This window comes from Siniperca chuatsi, linkage group LG11 (assembly GCF_020085105.1).
Source record: "Siniperca chuatsi isolate FFG_IHB_CAS linkage group LG11, ASM2008510v1, whole genome shotgun sequence".
Classification (NCBI taxonomy): domain Eukaryota; kingdom Metazoa; phylum Chordata; class Actinopteri; order Centrarchiformes; family Sinipercidae; genus Siniperca; species Siniperca chuatsi.
Window position 1 is genome coordinate 15,217,404 of NC_058052.1, and position 15,592 is coordinate 15,232,995.

Sequence of the window (15,592 nt, forward strand, 5' to 3'; positions counted from 1 at the left end):
TGTGTGTGTGTGTGTGTGTGTGTGTGTGTGTGTGTGTGTGTGTGTGTGTGTGTGTGTGTGTGTGTGTGTGTGTGTGTGTTTGAGAGAGGACCCGAGAGAGGGTCATATACCAAAGCAGAGAAAACTGTGTGTAATTGATGACTGTGCCTGAGTTGGGAGACAGAGTTGACCTCCTCTCCCATGAGACAGCATACATTGTGACACAGTTGTACAAGCGAGCTTACATACATGCACACATAAACAAGATATACTATAGGCATTGTAGATACACTGTATGCATACCTACATATGAACTGGGTATCGCAACACAATACTTTTTGAGTACCGACCGAAATGTGTTTCAAAAAGTGTCAAGTATTGAAAATATTCTTGGGCTTGTTTCTTTGATCAGATATTTCCTGATTCAAGTTAAACTCACAGTATATACAAACTATTTAAAAGGTCTTATTTAACGCTGCACTAATCATATGGTTCAAATAACTGTGTAATGTGAAAGAGGTGACTCATAGTGAAGGCCCTACAGAGAATTATCACCCGACTCTGCAGTTCCTCTCAGCTCTGCGGAGCATTTCAGCATTTTCAGCTCATTGTTTTGGTTTAACGGCCTGTGTTCTGCTTCAGTCTCACCGCTCTCATCAGTGTCGTTTCCAGCAGCAGCAGGCAGCTGTTTTCAGCAAAAAAGCTCTGCTAAACCCACTGAACATTACCTGCTCAGCACCAAACGGCAGACAGACACAGTTAGCGACTAGCTAGTGAACAAAATGGAACATTTGCACCTTAAATAAAATGCAAAAGGCTGTGTACGGTCCATGGAGGTATAGGTCATGGTGGATATTACTGTAAAACAACTGGCTTATAAAGTAACATTTTATGTTGGCCTTGCTACTGAGCTACATCTTGCTGTTGGCTTATTAATATGAAGACATAACATTATTTGGGAATGTTGATAACTTTAGCTTTCTCAACAAAATTACTATTACTGAGCAACCAAATCTGTTTGTTGTAGGCTTACATGTAATCTGGGTGTATGAACGGTAGTAAAACAAAGTTTACTTTGTTTCATCATTGTCATATTACAGTTATTAATCTTACATAGCCACAAATAAATACATCACCTCATCGCTAACAGCTGTGTTTAAAAAAGAGAAATAGTATTAAAATTAAATTGCGTCTTTCTTTCACTCGCTTCCAAAACAAATGCTAGCCGGATCAAGATCTTTACAACACAAGGCAGTGGAAACATTACCGCTTTTGTCCACAGGGGCCGAAAATAACCCAAAACCAACACAAAATGGAAGGTCCTTGCAGCTGCTTTAAGATGAGACAGAGAGCAAACATCACAAACTAATGAGCTGTGGCGTCACCCTGAAAAATGTAAAAGAATCTGGTCATTTTATTCAAAAGCAATAGTTAGTTTGTTTCCTGTGTATGACAGATGGTATTTCCAATTACTGTCACGTTCACTGTAAAACTAATTAGTCTCTCTCTAAGTCCTTCAAAGTTTGTTGCTTGGTAAAATTCCACTTGGATTTAATCTGACTCTCACCCAATGCTCAACCTCTTTCTGCTATAGTATTAGTGATATATTCCTGTGAGAAGTATTGTCAGGCCTTTGCAGCAGACTGTTGGTTTTGATTGCATCTCAATGGGCTTCTGTTTGGATCCAGTTCCTTTTTAATCTTGCAAAGCACATGGTAAACTTATGGTGTACCACAGCACAAAGGCTCTGGGGTAGTAAGAGCTCTGTAAAATATTATGCTGCCTCCATGGTGAATAAAATTACAGATGAATACCGTACAGTGAGATTCTCAGTTGCAGTCGGTCCCATAGGAAGGAAGCGGAAAATAGAAGGAGCTCTACCTGGAAATGATCCATATGTAACTTGATGTTCAGCGGTGGTTTTACAGCGTACTTAAGGCTCATTTCCTCCATCTGTGTCTTAAAACCATCCCACTATTTAACCAACAAGGTTCATGCAACACTAGATATCACAATAGTCAGTGCTGACCACTGACCTAACCTGAATACCCTCTGAGACTCACAAATAAAAGAAGATGCAGTTAAAGCTTGGCAGAGCATCATAGTGGAACGAGCCATTACACTCCAAATGGGTCATTAATGTTGCTTGACCTGAGGCTAAGTTAAAATATATTGCATGTTAAATTTCTTTGCAACAAAAGAACATACTTTTCTCAATTTTCTGTGCACAGATTGTAGCTCATTACTTTTTTGACAAGCATTTCGGCTTCTCCATACCACTGGTACCAGCAATGCCAGAAGACTATGTGCATTAAATGACAGCAACAAACAGCTCCACACCCACTGCCTTAGCTCATCTCACCCCCTCTTTTCTCTCTCCCTGGCATATCTTCTTGTGTAATTAACAAGGCTTAGAACACCCTCACAAATACTTCTCATGCTCACAAAAAACCTACATTCACAACCCTGCGTTGCATGCTGTCACTCGCGTTGCACACACCCTTTCCCTGCATGTAATTAACATGGATTAGGGCACAGTTTTGCCAGAACTGCTTTATTAACTAAAACACAGTGTCTGTGCACGGGGCCATGTGTGTGTGTTTGTGTGTGTGTGTGTGTTCAAAAGACTGGCACACACGCACATTTTCTGGCATGGGCACAAACTGCAGCATATTGTACATCAGTGCTACTCGGCCAGGCAGTGGGGAGGTGACATCAATCAGGCTAAAAGCAGAGAAGCTGTCTTTTTGTGTCTCACACACACACACACACACACACAGACATAAAACACATTTAATCGTGTATACAAGAAAAGACCCCTTTGTGTAATCCTTATGGCAGTATAGAATTACGGGGACGAGAAGGGGAAGGAGAATGAGAGACTTATCGTTCCTTTCTTTTCCAAATTATCTCTTCTCCAATTAATAGCCTTTTCATTAAGAGAGAACAGAAGTAATGACATTTTGGCAGAAGAGGATGCACTATCTCTCTTTTTTTCTCTCCTTCACACACGCAGACTTAGTTATTAGCTCCTAATAGATGCAAAATATCAACATTTAAGCCAAGACAGCGCTTACTCCAGGCAACTAATTCAGTCGTGGTTTTCTTGTAAATGACTGCTTGTCCTTAATCACCCCTGAAACAGACCGAGAAACTCTCAGACAACAGGGAGTAGATATGCCACATTATGCAGCTCTAGCCCAGTATAAATGGCCTCCCACCACTCCTAACTATATTACAACTTCATCTCCCAACATACTTCACCAATTACTGCCACAGAAGGTCAAAAGGTGATGGAATACACAGACAACTCATAAATCTCAAGGACAATAATGACAGCAGAGAAAAGGGCATCCACACACAAGCAAGCACCTAGAATTACACGTTCATCGTCAAAAAATGAAAATGGAAAAAAAATAGCACAGACAAGGAGGGGGGAGCATGGACAGACTGGGGGAGGAAAGGCTTCAAGCAATTAATTTCTGACTGTTTTGTCATACAACCCTGTGTCAAGGTTGTTCATCTCTGATCTGAGTAAAGTTCTGCAGTGACGGCTCTGCAGTGTGCAAAATGTGAGAAAACAAAAATAGCACTTCAATGCATCTCTGACAGAGAATACACAGCCAATTATGTCATGCTGCTGATTGCCCTATCCTCATCGACACAGAGAGCATTTCCTCTGTTTCCTTTGTCCTTGTGAAAGAAAGAAAATTTCAAAATCAGTGCTGCCATGCTGTAGTTACCACATGTGTAAGATGTGTTTTTTGTTGGAGGTGGACACGTCATGTTTTCTCCTGTGGTCATTAAACCCCAGCATGCATTTTACATCACTACTGCAGTGTGACAACTCATTATCCTTACCATGTCTCCATCTCCTGTCCTTCATCTTTTTTATACACATCTTATTTTTCTCCGGAAATTTCCTCTTTTCACTCGTTCTGTCTGTCTACTCCCACCCCCCATCAGTATCTCCATCCTCATCCATCTATTTTTGGGTGTTCATTTCGACCACCTGCAAACCCTCTAATTAGTTCACATCTGTGTCCGAGCCGCACCATCTCAAGCACACATTCACCAGTACAATACAAATGTGCATGCATGCGCGGCCATTCAAAGTACTACACATGCACTGTTCTTTTCTTTTTTTTCTATTCATACAGGAAAAGATAAAAAATTACAAATGTTAAAATGTGTTACATTTACTGGCCTGACTAAAACTGGTTTACAGTAGGTTCCTGTTCTGCAGCACATTAAAGAGATAATCACATTACAATACAAAATAACAACAGAAACAAGACAACAAAACATAAACAGCTACGCAGACACTTAAGAGAACTTAAGTTGAGTGAGTAAGATGGTATATGTCAGTTGAATCAGTGGTTGCAGTTGTGTTTATATGCCTGTTTGAGTATGTGTGAAAAAATTATCTCTGATTACAGTTGTTTTTGTAAACCGGTAGTGGAATTGGTACATGTGAAATTAATCTAGTGATGTGTTCTTGTCTTGTGTCTTGGAAGTAGAGGAGTAAGTGTTGGAAGGGAGTTATTGTTTTGGATCTGAAAGTAAAACTGAATGGCTTGATTATTTGTGTTGTGTAGTGTAGTGTAGTTATTTTCTTACTCCTAGAGTCGTAATTCTTCTCACCCTGTTGAAGTTCAAGTTTCAAAAGGCACCTTCACACACATGGGGACTAGAAAGAAGAAGGCAGTGATCTAAGGATCTAAAAATGTAACTGGCTAACTAGTCTAATCAAAATCTTTTTACAGATGCACTCTAATTAGTAAAATTACCCTGCACTGCCGAGTATAAAAATAAAACAGCTATTTGGTGTCAGTTCAAATTTGTATTGTTGCTCATGTTGGCCTCACTGCTACTGATCTGATGATCCAGATGATGATGATGACAGCTTTTAAGGATTTTTATCAACCATACTTCTTGAAAGTGCCCTCACAGTAACCGCTGTACCTGTGTGTTTGTGTCTCTCCAGGGCTGCGCAGTAGTTACTCCTGCAGTGTCTGCAGTGTGGTCCTCAACTCCATAGAGCAGTACCATGCACACCTCCAGGGCTCCAAGCACCAGAACAAGTGAGTTGAACAACTTAGCATTTTGGATGGCTGGATGGATGGACAGTCAGTCAAAGAAAGAGCGACAGTGTGTAACTTTCCAAAACAGGATAATCACGCCGACTTCATGCAGCGATTGGCCAGGAGTGTGGAACTGTGAGAGGTTTGAACTTCTCTCACAAGACCTGCAACAGCATAAACACCTTTGAGGAAAGTGTGAGCTCTTATCCCCATTTGTACAGTTCATTGCATTGAGACTATAAAGACACACAAAGACACAAGCACGTTCAGTGAGAGAGATAAGGGAGGCAGTGTGATGCAGTCAGGAGTAGGCTATGACGACAGGCTTTTCGCCTGCGAGTGCGGCCATGTGAAACACATATAAACACTTTTAAACTGACGCACAATCCTTTTCCTGTCCTGCCCTATAGAGGTGATGCATATGTCACCCTATGTGGAAGATGCCACTGTCATTGCAGGTTGAGTAAAAATTCAAGTACTGAATTGTATTGAAGTATTGTATTAAAATGTTTTAGGATGTGGAGGGCCTTTAGAATGGCACGGGCCAATATTTACTGGATGAAATTAATTTAAAATGCATATATAAGCCATGTAAAGAGATGTGGAGCAGATTGAGGCAGCATAATGGAAACAGGGTTATTTAATATAAAGAATGACAATCACGCAATGAAGTTTGGTCATTTTCATTACTGATTTTAGAAAATGCAATCACAGCCAATGTGAGGGAAATTATATCCACCAGAAGGAAGAGAGTGTGATATGGAACAGTTACATTTCATGCATTTACCATGAGATAGCTGTGAGCATAGCTATAGGCGGTGTTGTGGTGCTTGTGTGCGTGTGTGCGTGTGTGCGTGTGTGTGTGTGTGTGTGTGTGTGTGTGTGTGTGTGTGTGGTGTGTGTGTGTGTGTGTGTGTGTGTGTGTGCGTCTCTGTGCATTTAAAGCAATGTAATGGAAATGAAGTGTGTTATGAATGGAGTATTTGTCAGATAAAAGGGTGCTTGAGGATAACATTTTGTTGTTGCGGCTGATTCTTCTTTCCTTTGTGTCTTTTTTTTTTTTTTAGAGTTTAAGAACTTCAGCTGAAATGTCTGTATTTATCCACCCTAGAGCATAACTTGTCTGGGCTGCACACACCAAACTTCTGCAAACAAGTTAACTCTTAGAGAGTGGTGGGTGTAGTGAGAAAAACAACGGTGATAACAAGGATGAGAAAGGCAGAGAGGGAAGGAGGACAAGACAAAAACAGAATGTAAACAATAGGATAGATTTTCTTTAAGCCAAGGGTAAATTCCAAAAGCTTATATCCACTGGTCACTATAAAGAGTAGAAGACTTCTATTATTTATTATGCGAATCATCATGTATGCTCTCTTAGATACATAAACTTTACAGTGTGTGCTATATATGGACACAAGTTATAATCATAGACTGTATAAAATATGGACGTAGTCTCCATGACATCACCCATATGTTTCTAAAGAGCCAGTGTGAAGCTCAGTGTGGTGGCTCCGGCCAACACCATCTTGGCAGTGCCTGACTCTGTCGGCTCCTGGATAATCCAAAAATGGGCAAAGACGTGGAGCGTGGTTGGAGCTGAGGCCCACCTGTCACTCAAAGCGGCCATGTCCTTAATTATGCAAGCCATTTAAACAGGTGAGTTATATAAAAAGTCCCCCCCTTTACAGTTGTCATATATGGAGAAATTACCTATAGACACCAACACCGTTTTTTATACCAGGCTGTAAAAATGTTTAACATGGGGGCTTATGGAGATTAACTCAGTTTTGGAGCCAGCCTCAAGTGGCCATTCGAGGAACTGCAGCGTTGGCACTTTCAGGTTGGCTTCATTAGTCAGCCCTGGATGTTCTCCTGTCTGTACAGTACTTTTAATTCACACACTGCAAAAGCTTCCATTATAACAAGACACTCAGTCTTATAGTCAGTTTCAAGAGTTATTGTTTGCAAAATAAAAATAAAATGCCAAACATTCCAGAAATTAGGATTGATATCTTGAAATAAGGCAGATCACTGCACAAATATAAAGACAAGAAAGATACATTCTTGAAACAAGTTGATTTGTATTGAAAATTTGTCAAATAATCTCCTCCCTTATTGGTAGATTTTAATCTAGTTCTAAGAACATTTGTGGGACTCAATAATAGACTAACTTGTTAAGATAATTTTTTACATGCAGTGCTCTATTAAAAAATTGTTTATTTAAAGGAACAAGTCTTTATAAAAGAAATATCATTAAGGAATGAGTTCGAATCCAGCCCGCGGCCCTTTGCTGCATGTCATCTCCTGTTTCTCTTCAGTTGTTCCTATCAAATAAAGGCAAAAAGCCCAAAAAATAATGTAAAAAAAAAAAAAAGAACTGAAAGGAAATTTTAACCCAAAACCCAACAGTCAAACTTATTTATCAAACTCTTTTCTTACCCAGAGTGCTATCTGTCCATTCAGAGAGCTTCAGTGTGATTTGCTGAAGTGTGGAGAAAGCAGCTCACCACAGTACAACAAAATGTAACTGGAATTTGGTTTATGGAGGTCAAAGCAAATTACATTCAGAAATTTCAAACAGAATTGAAAGGTTACTTGATGTACTACACAGAAGCTGATGTGATTTTCTTTTTCTTTCTTAGCAGAGATAGACATTTGACAGGTGTAGTTTGGTAGAAAGTTCTCAGCAAAAATTCACAACAAGGTTTGGATATTACCATAAGTATCATTATATTTGGAAAGAGATGTTAGTAGGAAGAAAATGTTTTATTGTCATTTTGGATGGGACTAAAGGTCACAGAATTTATATTTGTAGAAGGCAATGTCCATTGACTACTACTTGCCACTAAGCAAGATACTGAATACCTAATACAGCTCTTCCCTCACTCTAAGTCAGCCTTGAGAAAAGCGTCAGCTAAGCTCCTAAAAAATGTGATTGTTGAGATGTATAATATCTCTGCACAGAGGCTGTAAATCACGGAAAAATGGTGGCTCATAACTCTCTCCTTCTGTCAGTTTTACTGTCATAAAGCGGAAAAGAGGGAAGACACACTGAAAGAGTCATGTTTATGAGAGAGGCAGTATGCACCACAGACACAGAGAGACAGATGGGAAGAGAGATGCAGAGAGACAGAAAGACAAATCGTGTTTGAGACAAAGGCAAAACAAATAAAAAGTGCATAGAGATGGCAAAAGACTGAGATAAAACTGATAAGAAGAGACAGAAGGACATGGAGAAATGTAGTAATACCGACAGAAACAGGATGTACTGGAGACAAAGGTGCAAAGAGCAGGAGAAAGTAAAACAAAATTGCAGCAAAAATCTCCTTAAACTGAACTGAAAGGTGGAGCCAGAGAGATAAGGAGCACATTTGGAGTGTACATTGAGGTGAACCCCAGTGTTGCTGACAGCTGCAGGGCTTTACTGCTTTGGATGGAGAGGGTGGATTGACAGGGCATTGACGGATAGAGGGCAGTGAGAGACAGACAGAGAGAGAGGTACCAGGGAGATTTACAGGGGTAGTACTGATAGGTCACTGGATAGAAGGGGAGAAAGTGCCTCATCCACATTATCAGTTAGACTTACAGGAAGTGGGCTGGAGGACATTTGGTGGAGAAGTGTGCAGAGCTGGGCTTCAGTCTTATTTCAGAGCAGTGGAATTTACTCAGGATTGTTCACAGGGATGTCAAGAAGGAGATATAATACGGACATTTTGTAGCACAAAGAGTGTTTGGTGACGTTTTTCTGAGAAGTTTAGGTAAGGACCTCATAATGCCTCTGTAGGTAAAAGATGGTTTATCAAATGGTTTATTGAAAAGAAAGGAGAGGATTGTCAGACAGTAGTCAAGTTGGAAAAGAACTTTACAACCAAAGCTCAGTGTCCACCCTAAGCACTAAACACTGAAGTCTCAGACTTTTCTCAGGAGGTCTTTACTCAAGGTTCAGTGTCAACAGATTTTCACCCAGATTTTTTTTTAAAAAGGACCAAATTGGTGTGAACTCATTTATACAGAGATTTTATGTCCCTACATATCCAAAAGTCCTAGTGTTTCCAGTACAGTAGTTTATAGTAAACAATGTCTTCTTCTGATGTGCACAGCTGCTTAAAGAATTCATGCATTGCATTGGAAATATTTTGGTAATTTTTTTTTATTCTAAAATCCAGTTTTTACCCAGATGTTTATAGTATTGATTTGTAAAATCTAATTTCCATTGATTTTTCAATATTCTAAATAAACACATGATAAATTCCTTTTTAAAAATATAAACCAAAACACAACACTTTTATACAGTATATTGGGAATGGGACAGCACTTGGTGACATTTGGAGCTGAAGCATTTCTTGGCTAATGATGTAAGACTCAAATTTCATTTGTAGTTTTATATGTAGGTTAATAGCAGAATAATAATTTTGTTTGACCAAATCATATTTGGCAATTGCCATTCTCTATTTTTAATGCTACAATGCTATGGACGGTGCACAATTCCCTTAAGCAGCGCCTGCAGGATTGCAGACTTACAGTGTGCATAAAGTGTGAAAAAGTCCATGAGAGAGCCCTCAAAGCACAAGCGATTTTACAGTGCGACAGCCTGAGCCCCAGCAGACTTATTGCGAATGTGGGCTGAATTCTGTTAAGTCCATGAGAGTGAACACTGGTACTGGAAATAAGTCATGCCAGTTCTGTTGCACTGCTATATCAATCCTCTGGGAAACATAGAACAAGACCGAAGGTTCCACCTCATCGACCTCACTTCCTCTGCCTTCACCCAGTCACTCAGGTGAAACACAATATGGGTACATGAACGTGTGTTAGAAACAGCTTTAGGCTAGCTCTCTCCCACTTACATACACATACCCATTCCTACATCAATGTGCATTATATTTTTGCCTTTGCAACAGTGAACAGTATGGGGACATGATAAGATAGCAAATAATGGCTCTGTCACATTGTATTTTGCAGCACATTGTGCAAAGTGTCACTTTTCTACTGACATGGGAGTGTAAACACACTCATGGACACACACACTAACACTCTGACTGCAGCACAAATATGAGACTAGACAATGTCTAAGGCATAGCAAGTTTAGAAATTAAAGAACATAAGGGCCAATGAATGAGGGATGTGTGTGTGTGTGTGTGTGTGTGTGTGTGTGTGTGTGTGTGTGTGTGTGTGTGCGCGCACATTAGTTTTGGTTTATTTTTGTGGCACATGGCATGAGTACAAATGTTTTTACCATGTCTACTTCCTTTAAGAACAAGCTGTCTGATTATGGAGTGCTGTGCTGCACACGTGTTTTATATTTGTGTAACTATGTGTATATGTGCGTGCATGTGTGTAAATGTAGAAATGTGTGTGAGTACTTATGGAAAAGAGGCTATTGAGATTGTTCCGTTCATATCTCTGGGTTGTTTACAGGGTGGACAAGGCTTTGCCAAAGTGACGTGAGATCTTCCACCCTAACTTTGAGTGTGTGTGTGTGTATATGTATTTTTGTGGGTCGTGTGTGTGTTCCTTCACACTCAGGATGAGCTTTGGCTTGTGTAAGGAGCTTTCCGGAGGAGACGAAAGCACGGCTGACAGCGGCAGGGGATTAGCTCTCACCGAAGAAACATCCATGAAAACTGTGTATGTGTATCTACGTCTTTTTGTGTGTGTGTGTGTGTATGTGTGTGATGTCTGGAATTAGGAATGTGTCATCATAAAACAACAACAGATTTCTCTATTCTTTAAACAGCTGGATGCATCTATCTGTACCGTGCATCTGCTCCATACACAGTCAGCTGCAGGTCATTTGAAACGCTGCAGACTGCACACAGACTGGCCGAGGATGTAAAGGATGATAACAGGAGAGATATAACTAGATAAACTTGGCAGAACATTTTCACAGTTTACAGCATGTTGCAATTAAGCCAATGCACTTAGCTGGCTAGTAGACAGGGACACAAGTGGCCAAGAGACAGAACTGAACAAGATAGATGAACATTAAATCCTCATTTTGGTTCCTGACGCAAGAACTCTTAAAAAACGAATGCCTAGTTTGAATAAAAGTGAAAATTAAAGAATGAACATAAGGCCGTCAGCAGTCAATTGGTTTTTCCAGCCCTACAGCTGTGTAAAAATCTGGCAAGTGTTGTGATGATGACAGGCCGCTCCCAGCGGTGACTGTATGCCTGCGCTCATACAATAAGTCATTTCTAATCAAGTTTTAAAGTGTTATATACATACAATATGTATAAGGGGTAAACTAGAGGACCATCTCCAAATAACAGTATAAAAGTAGAAGCTGGCAAACTTTTCTTTTGACAAGTAAAATTCAGATCTAGCGGCAGATGCAGCAACTAGGCTACTTCATGAAAAGTTTGTTTCTTTTATTCTGTAATATTTATAATACATATATATTATTTATTTTTTATTTTATATCTTTGGTATTGGTTTTTCCTTTTCTGTTTTTTTCTTTTTGTAGTTTAGTTTACGTAGAAGCCAGCAACAGCACAATACACCAACTTGAAGTGCTATGTTGTGCTGTAGCACTGATATGCTCCAAGACTCCTATTAACAACAAGAGTCCTCTTGTTACTGTAATAATAATACAATAATATATTATTTATTTTGCAGTTTATGTAAACATAACATAAACAAAAAAGGAATCACTCAAACAAGCAAGAGTTGTTGCAAAGACATGTGAGTGGTTCAACAAAAGCTTTATTATCAAAAATGACAGTAGCAGCAACTATAGAGTGACTATAGAGTATATTTTTTTAAAATGCACCTCACTGGGTCTATAAAACATTTATATACTGTAATTGCTTTTTGTACATCTGCTTATTGGCATGCTGATTTGGCTCTATTATATAGCTCCTTCTCTGTCTGGTTCAACATTGTTCCTATTAGTAATACCCAGTAGTCTGAACCAGAAAAAGTGCTGTTAGAGAGCTCATAGTCACAGTACAGAATATCCTCAAGGCTATGATGGCTTTTATGAAGCCTGAAAAGTTTTGTTCCAAGTATACATGCATTAAAATAAAAAAAACAGAATAAAACAAGAATGGGCACTAATAAGCTCCTTGGAGTCCACAAGAGAAAACAAAGCAACCAGTAAAGCGCAGTCTACTTGATGGGAACTGTCAGCAGGGTTGTATCTCTAACCAATGACACTGCGTTGCTACCCGTATAATATTATTCATGTTCACATCGCTCACTAGGCCTTTGCTTTCTGGGTGCTTTTTCGTTATACAATTCCGACCTCTGGCCTGCCTTTATGTGTGTTTATGTGCATAGCGTGTGCTTATGTATGAGTGTGTGTGTGTGATGTTGATGCTGATGTTAACGCAGCCCCAAGGATATGATGGTGAGGTCGGGGACAATCCATTTAGCCTACTCACCCTGGTAATTATTCAGCATCAGTATCTCAGAGGACACATACACACAAACTACAAAACAAACTAATGCACATTTAAGAGGGAAAGGCACAGAGAGAGGGTGGCAACTAGTGTGAAAGATTACAGTGCTTAGTGTAAAGTAACTCTGAATGCAAATGGTTGAGCTATCGACCTGTTAATAGGGCAGGCTTGCTGCATGTATGTGTCTATCATGAGTGTATGTGTGTGTTTGTGCGTGCACATCCTCTCCCTGCTTGAGGCAAGGTGAAAGGTTAATTCAGGACTGTCGCTGGTGAGCTCTCCTCTCACATGCCTCCTCTGTCACACTTCTACACACACACACACACGCAGGCTAATGCCTTAGGCTCTCCTCATCTCCCCCAAAGGCACTTGTCCTCGTCTTCCCTCACACCTTCTGCCCAAAAATTACACAGTCTGTGTTTACACACACACACACACACACACACACACCTTGCCCTGAGCATTGCTGTCTGTGATGTTGGGGGGGGGTTTCATGCCTGAATCATGACTCACAGCTCCGCTCCCTTAGCAACTGCCACTGCCGGACTGCGTTTACCTGGCGCACGCACGCACGCACACACACACACACACACACAAAACACACACACACAGAGCATGCCAAGGTGACCTTCACACACTTCCATCGGACACAGAGGCACATGTACTCTGCCCTCTCTCTCACACATTCTCATCCTCATACCTCATATGTGTGGCCCTGGGACAGATTACTGGATTAGTGTATTAACACCCTCTTCACTCACAGACCATGACCTGTTTTTTACCCCATCCCCTGCCTCACCTTCTACCTTCCTGCGTTGCACTTTCCTTGGCTTGTCACCTTTCCTGCCCTACTATTCCTCATTTTGTACCTCCTCACTTAAACACTGACTGCATCCAAATTGTTTATTGTACAATGCACATATACTAAAAGACATACTAAAAATAGTATGTCTGAAGATATATGTGCAGTGTTAGTATACACATTTACTATGTGAAAAGTACTTTATGTGAAAGGTATCAGTATGCATGCAAAATAGAAGAAAATAATGGGTATGTGTAGTCGATGCTCACTACACAGTCAAAACCATCCCACGATTCTGTTGTTCCCATAGACACAACAACAATATGACAGGTAACAGTGGGAGGAGTGGCAGCTGGAATCTGCAAGTTCAAATTTATGTTTTTGAACAAACATATGGAGCTGAATCTAAAAGGCAACAGATTTCTTCTTCTGGCATTATGAAGGCTCTCCTCTGCTTCTACAAAATTCTGAACAATTAGTGACAATTAGTGAATTAATTGATTAGTTGACTGACAGAAAATGACCGCATCAATTTTGTCTTTTAATCTACTGTCATTTGTCAGGCAAAAATTCCTAACATTTGCTGGTTCAAACTTGTAAAAATGGTTTAAAAGATTTGCTGCACTTCTCTGTTATATATCATTGTAAATTGAATATCTTTGACTGTCGGTCGGTCTAAAGCGATTTGAAGACATCCCCTTGGACTTATCGTGGGCATTTTACACTATTCTCTAACATTTTATAGCCTAAACCTAAATCTGAGCAGTCCCAAGACAATTAAAGGGATAAAAAATAGAAACTATACATTTTTATGTGTCTTACTTTCTAAAATGTTTGCTTTTTTCTTGTGAATACTGGATATTTTCACCTCTTTAGGTCTTTTAAAAACCTTCATATGAAACAAGCTATGAAGGAAAAAACGATCTTAACTGCTCATGAGGGCAAAAACACTTATTCAGTTAAATCATTAGTTAATCAACAGAATATGAATCAACAACAGTTTTGATATAATTCAGATACAACTGCTGGATTGGCTTCTTTCTCTCTTTCTGCCATGCAATTCTCTGTTGCTCCCCAGAATGGACTTGCCTGGTTCTCCCTCTATCTTTGACCCCTCTTTCTGCCCCACACTTTTTTTTTCACTCTGACCCTCTCCTCTTGTTGCCCCCTTCCCTCCCTCCTCGCTGCTACCTGTCCCCTCCCAGAGAACAATACATGCAAGCAGAGTTATGCCCTCCCACTCCTCAAAGAGTCCAAAGTGCTAGATGAGTCCTGACAGAGCAGACAGGGTGTAGAGGCCACTGTTTTAACAGCCATTACCGGGATAGGTGCTGACAGCTAGGGTGCCTGTGCATCCCTCCCTCTTAGCGTTGGAAGTGTGTGCGTGGGGCAATGTTCCAATTAGGACACGGTGGAGGAGTGGCATTTTAACAAGGACTGTGAAGAAAATGGTGGAATTTGTTGTGCTGTTTGGGGGACGTGTTTCAGGCTCAGAGCAATGACCACGTATGGGGACAAACATCTTATTCTTCCTTTATGTGTGTCTGATTGTGTTTGTCTCTCTCAAAAAACTTAAATGCAGAGAGGGCTAAGGTCAAACTGAGGCGAAAACATTTCAAAACTGAGTCATGAAACAAAGTTAAAAAGCTCCTCAAACTGACTAGAGGAACAATTATACTAAAAGCTGCAGAGATGAAAGAGGTATTGTATTACTTTCTGTTGTGACATTCAGGCAATTGAATAAGTGAGACCAACTCTGAATGCTAATGTGATATTGTCATTTCAGTTATACTTAGCAAAGATCAGCTGCAGGATTACTGAAGACTTTACTGTTGGTCCAAATAAATTTCACTAAATTAGGTGGGTGTTGCTTCGCATGAGCTTCAACACAACTTATCTCTTTGTTTTAATTAAATGTGGCGTGTTTGCCTCTGAGTTGCTTTGTTTCATGGCGATAAAGCTACTACAGAATGCAGCCACAGCGCCTGTCATCATGAAAAACAATCAGCAGCTCAAGATAAAGACCAAATCCACAGTCATTATTGCACCTTAAACATGAGGGTTTATGCTCCTATCTTTCTCCTTTATTTTAATTTGGGGAACAGCCAGATAGAAGGCATAATAGGCTGCAGTAATTATGAGAAGATTGTGAAACAGGATTATTGGTTAATGCTTCACATACAGTAGAGCTGTCATTCCCAGTAAAAGGAAATTCTTTTCAGTGTAACAGAGGAATAAAAGCAATACAGGGTTACAGTGTTACATCTCTGCACATTTGTCTTGATATGTTTATTTTGCTGGATGTACAGGTAAGTGAGATCACT

At 40.0% G+C, this 15,592-nt stretch overlaps 1 protein-coding gene across 4 annotated transcripts in view; it reads left to right on the forward strand.

Moving 5' to 3' along the window:
- The window catches only part of zgc:171482 (zinc finger protein), a 51,036-nt gene that overhangs the window by 32,278 nt on the left and 3,166 nt on the right, over positions 1 to 15,592 (forward strand). For 2 of the 4 annotated variants that reach the window (XM_044214968.1, XM_044214970.1), the window contains exons 6-7: positions 4,967 to 5,063; positions 10,590 to 10,691. In XM_044214968.1, coding sequence (XP_044070903.1) covers positions 4,967 to 5,063; positions 10,590 to 10,691 — 199 coding nt within the window. The remainder of the gene's footprint in view (positions 1 to 4,966; positions 5,064 to 10,589; positions 10,692 to 15,592) is intronic. The other 2 variants (XM_044214971.1, XM_044214972.1) reach the window with 1 other exon arrangement.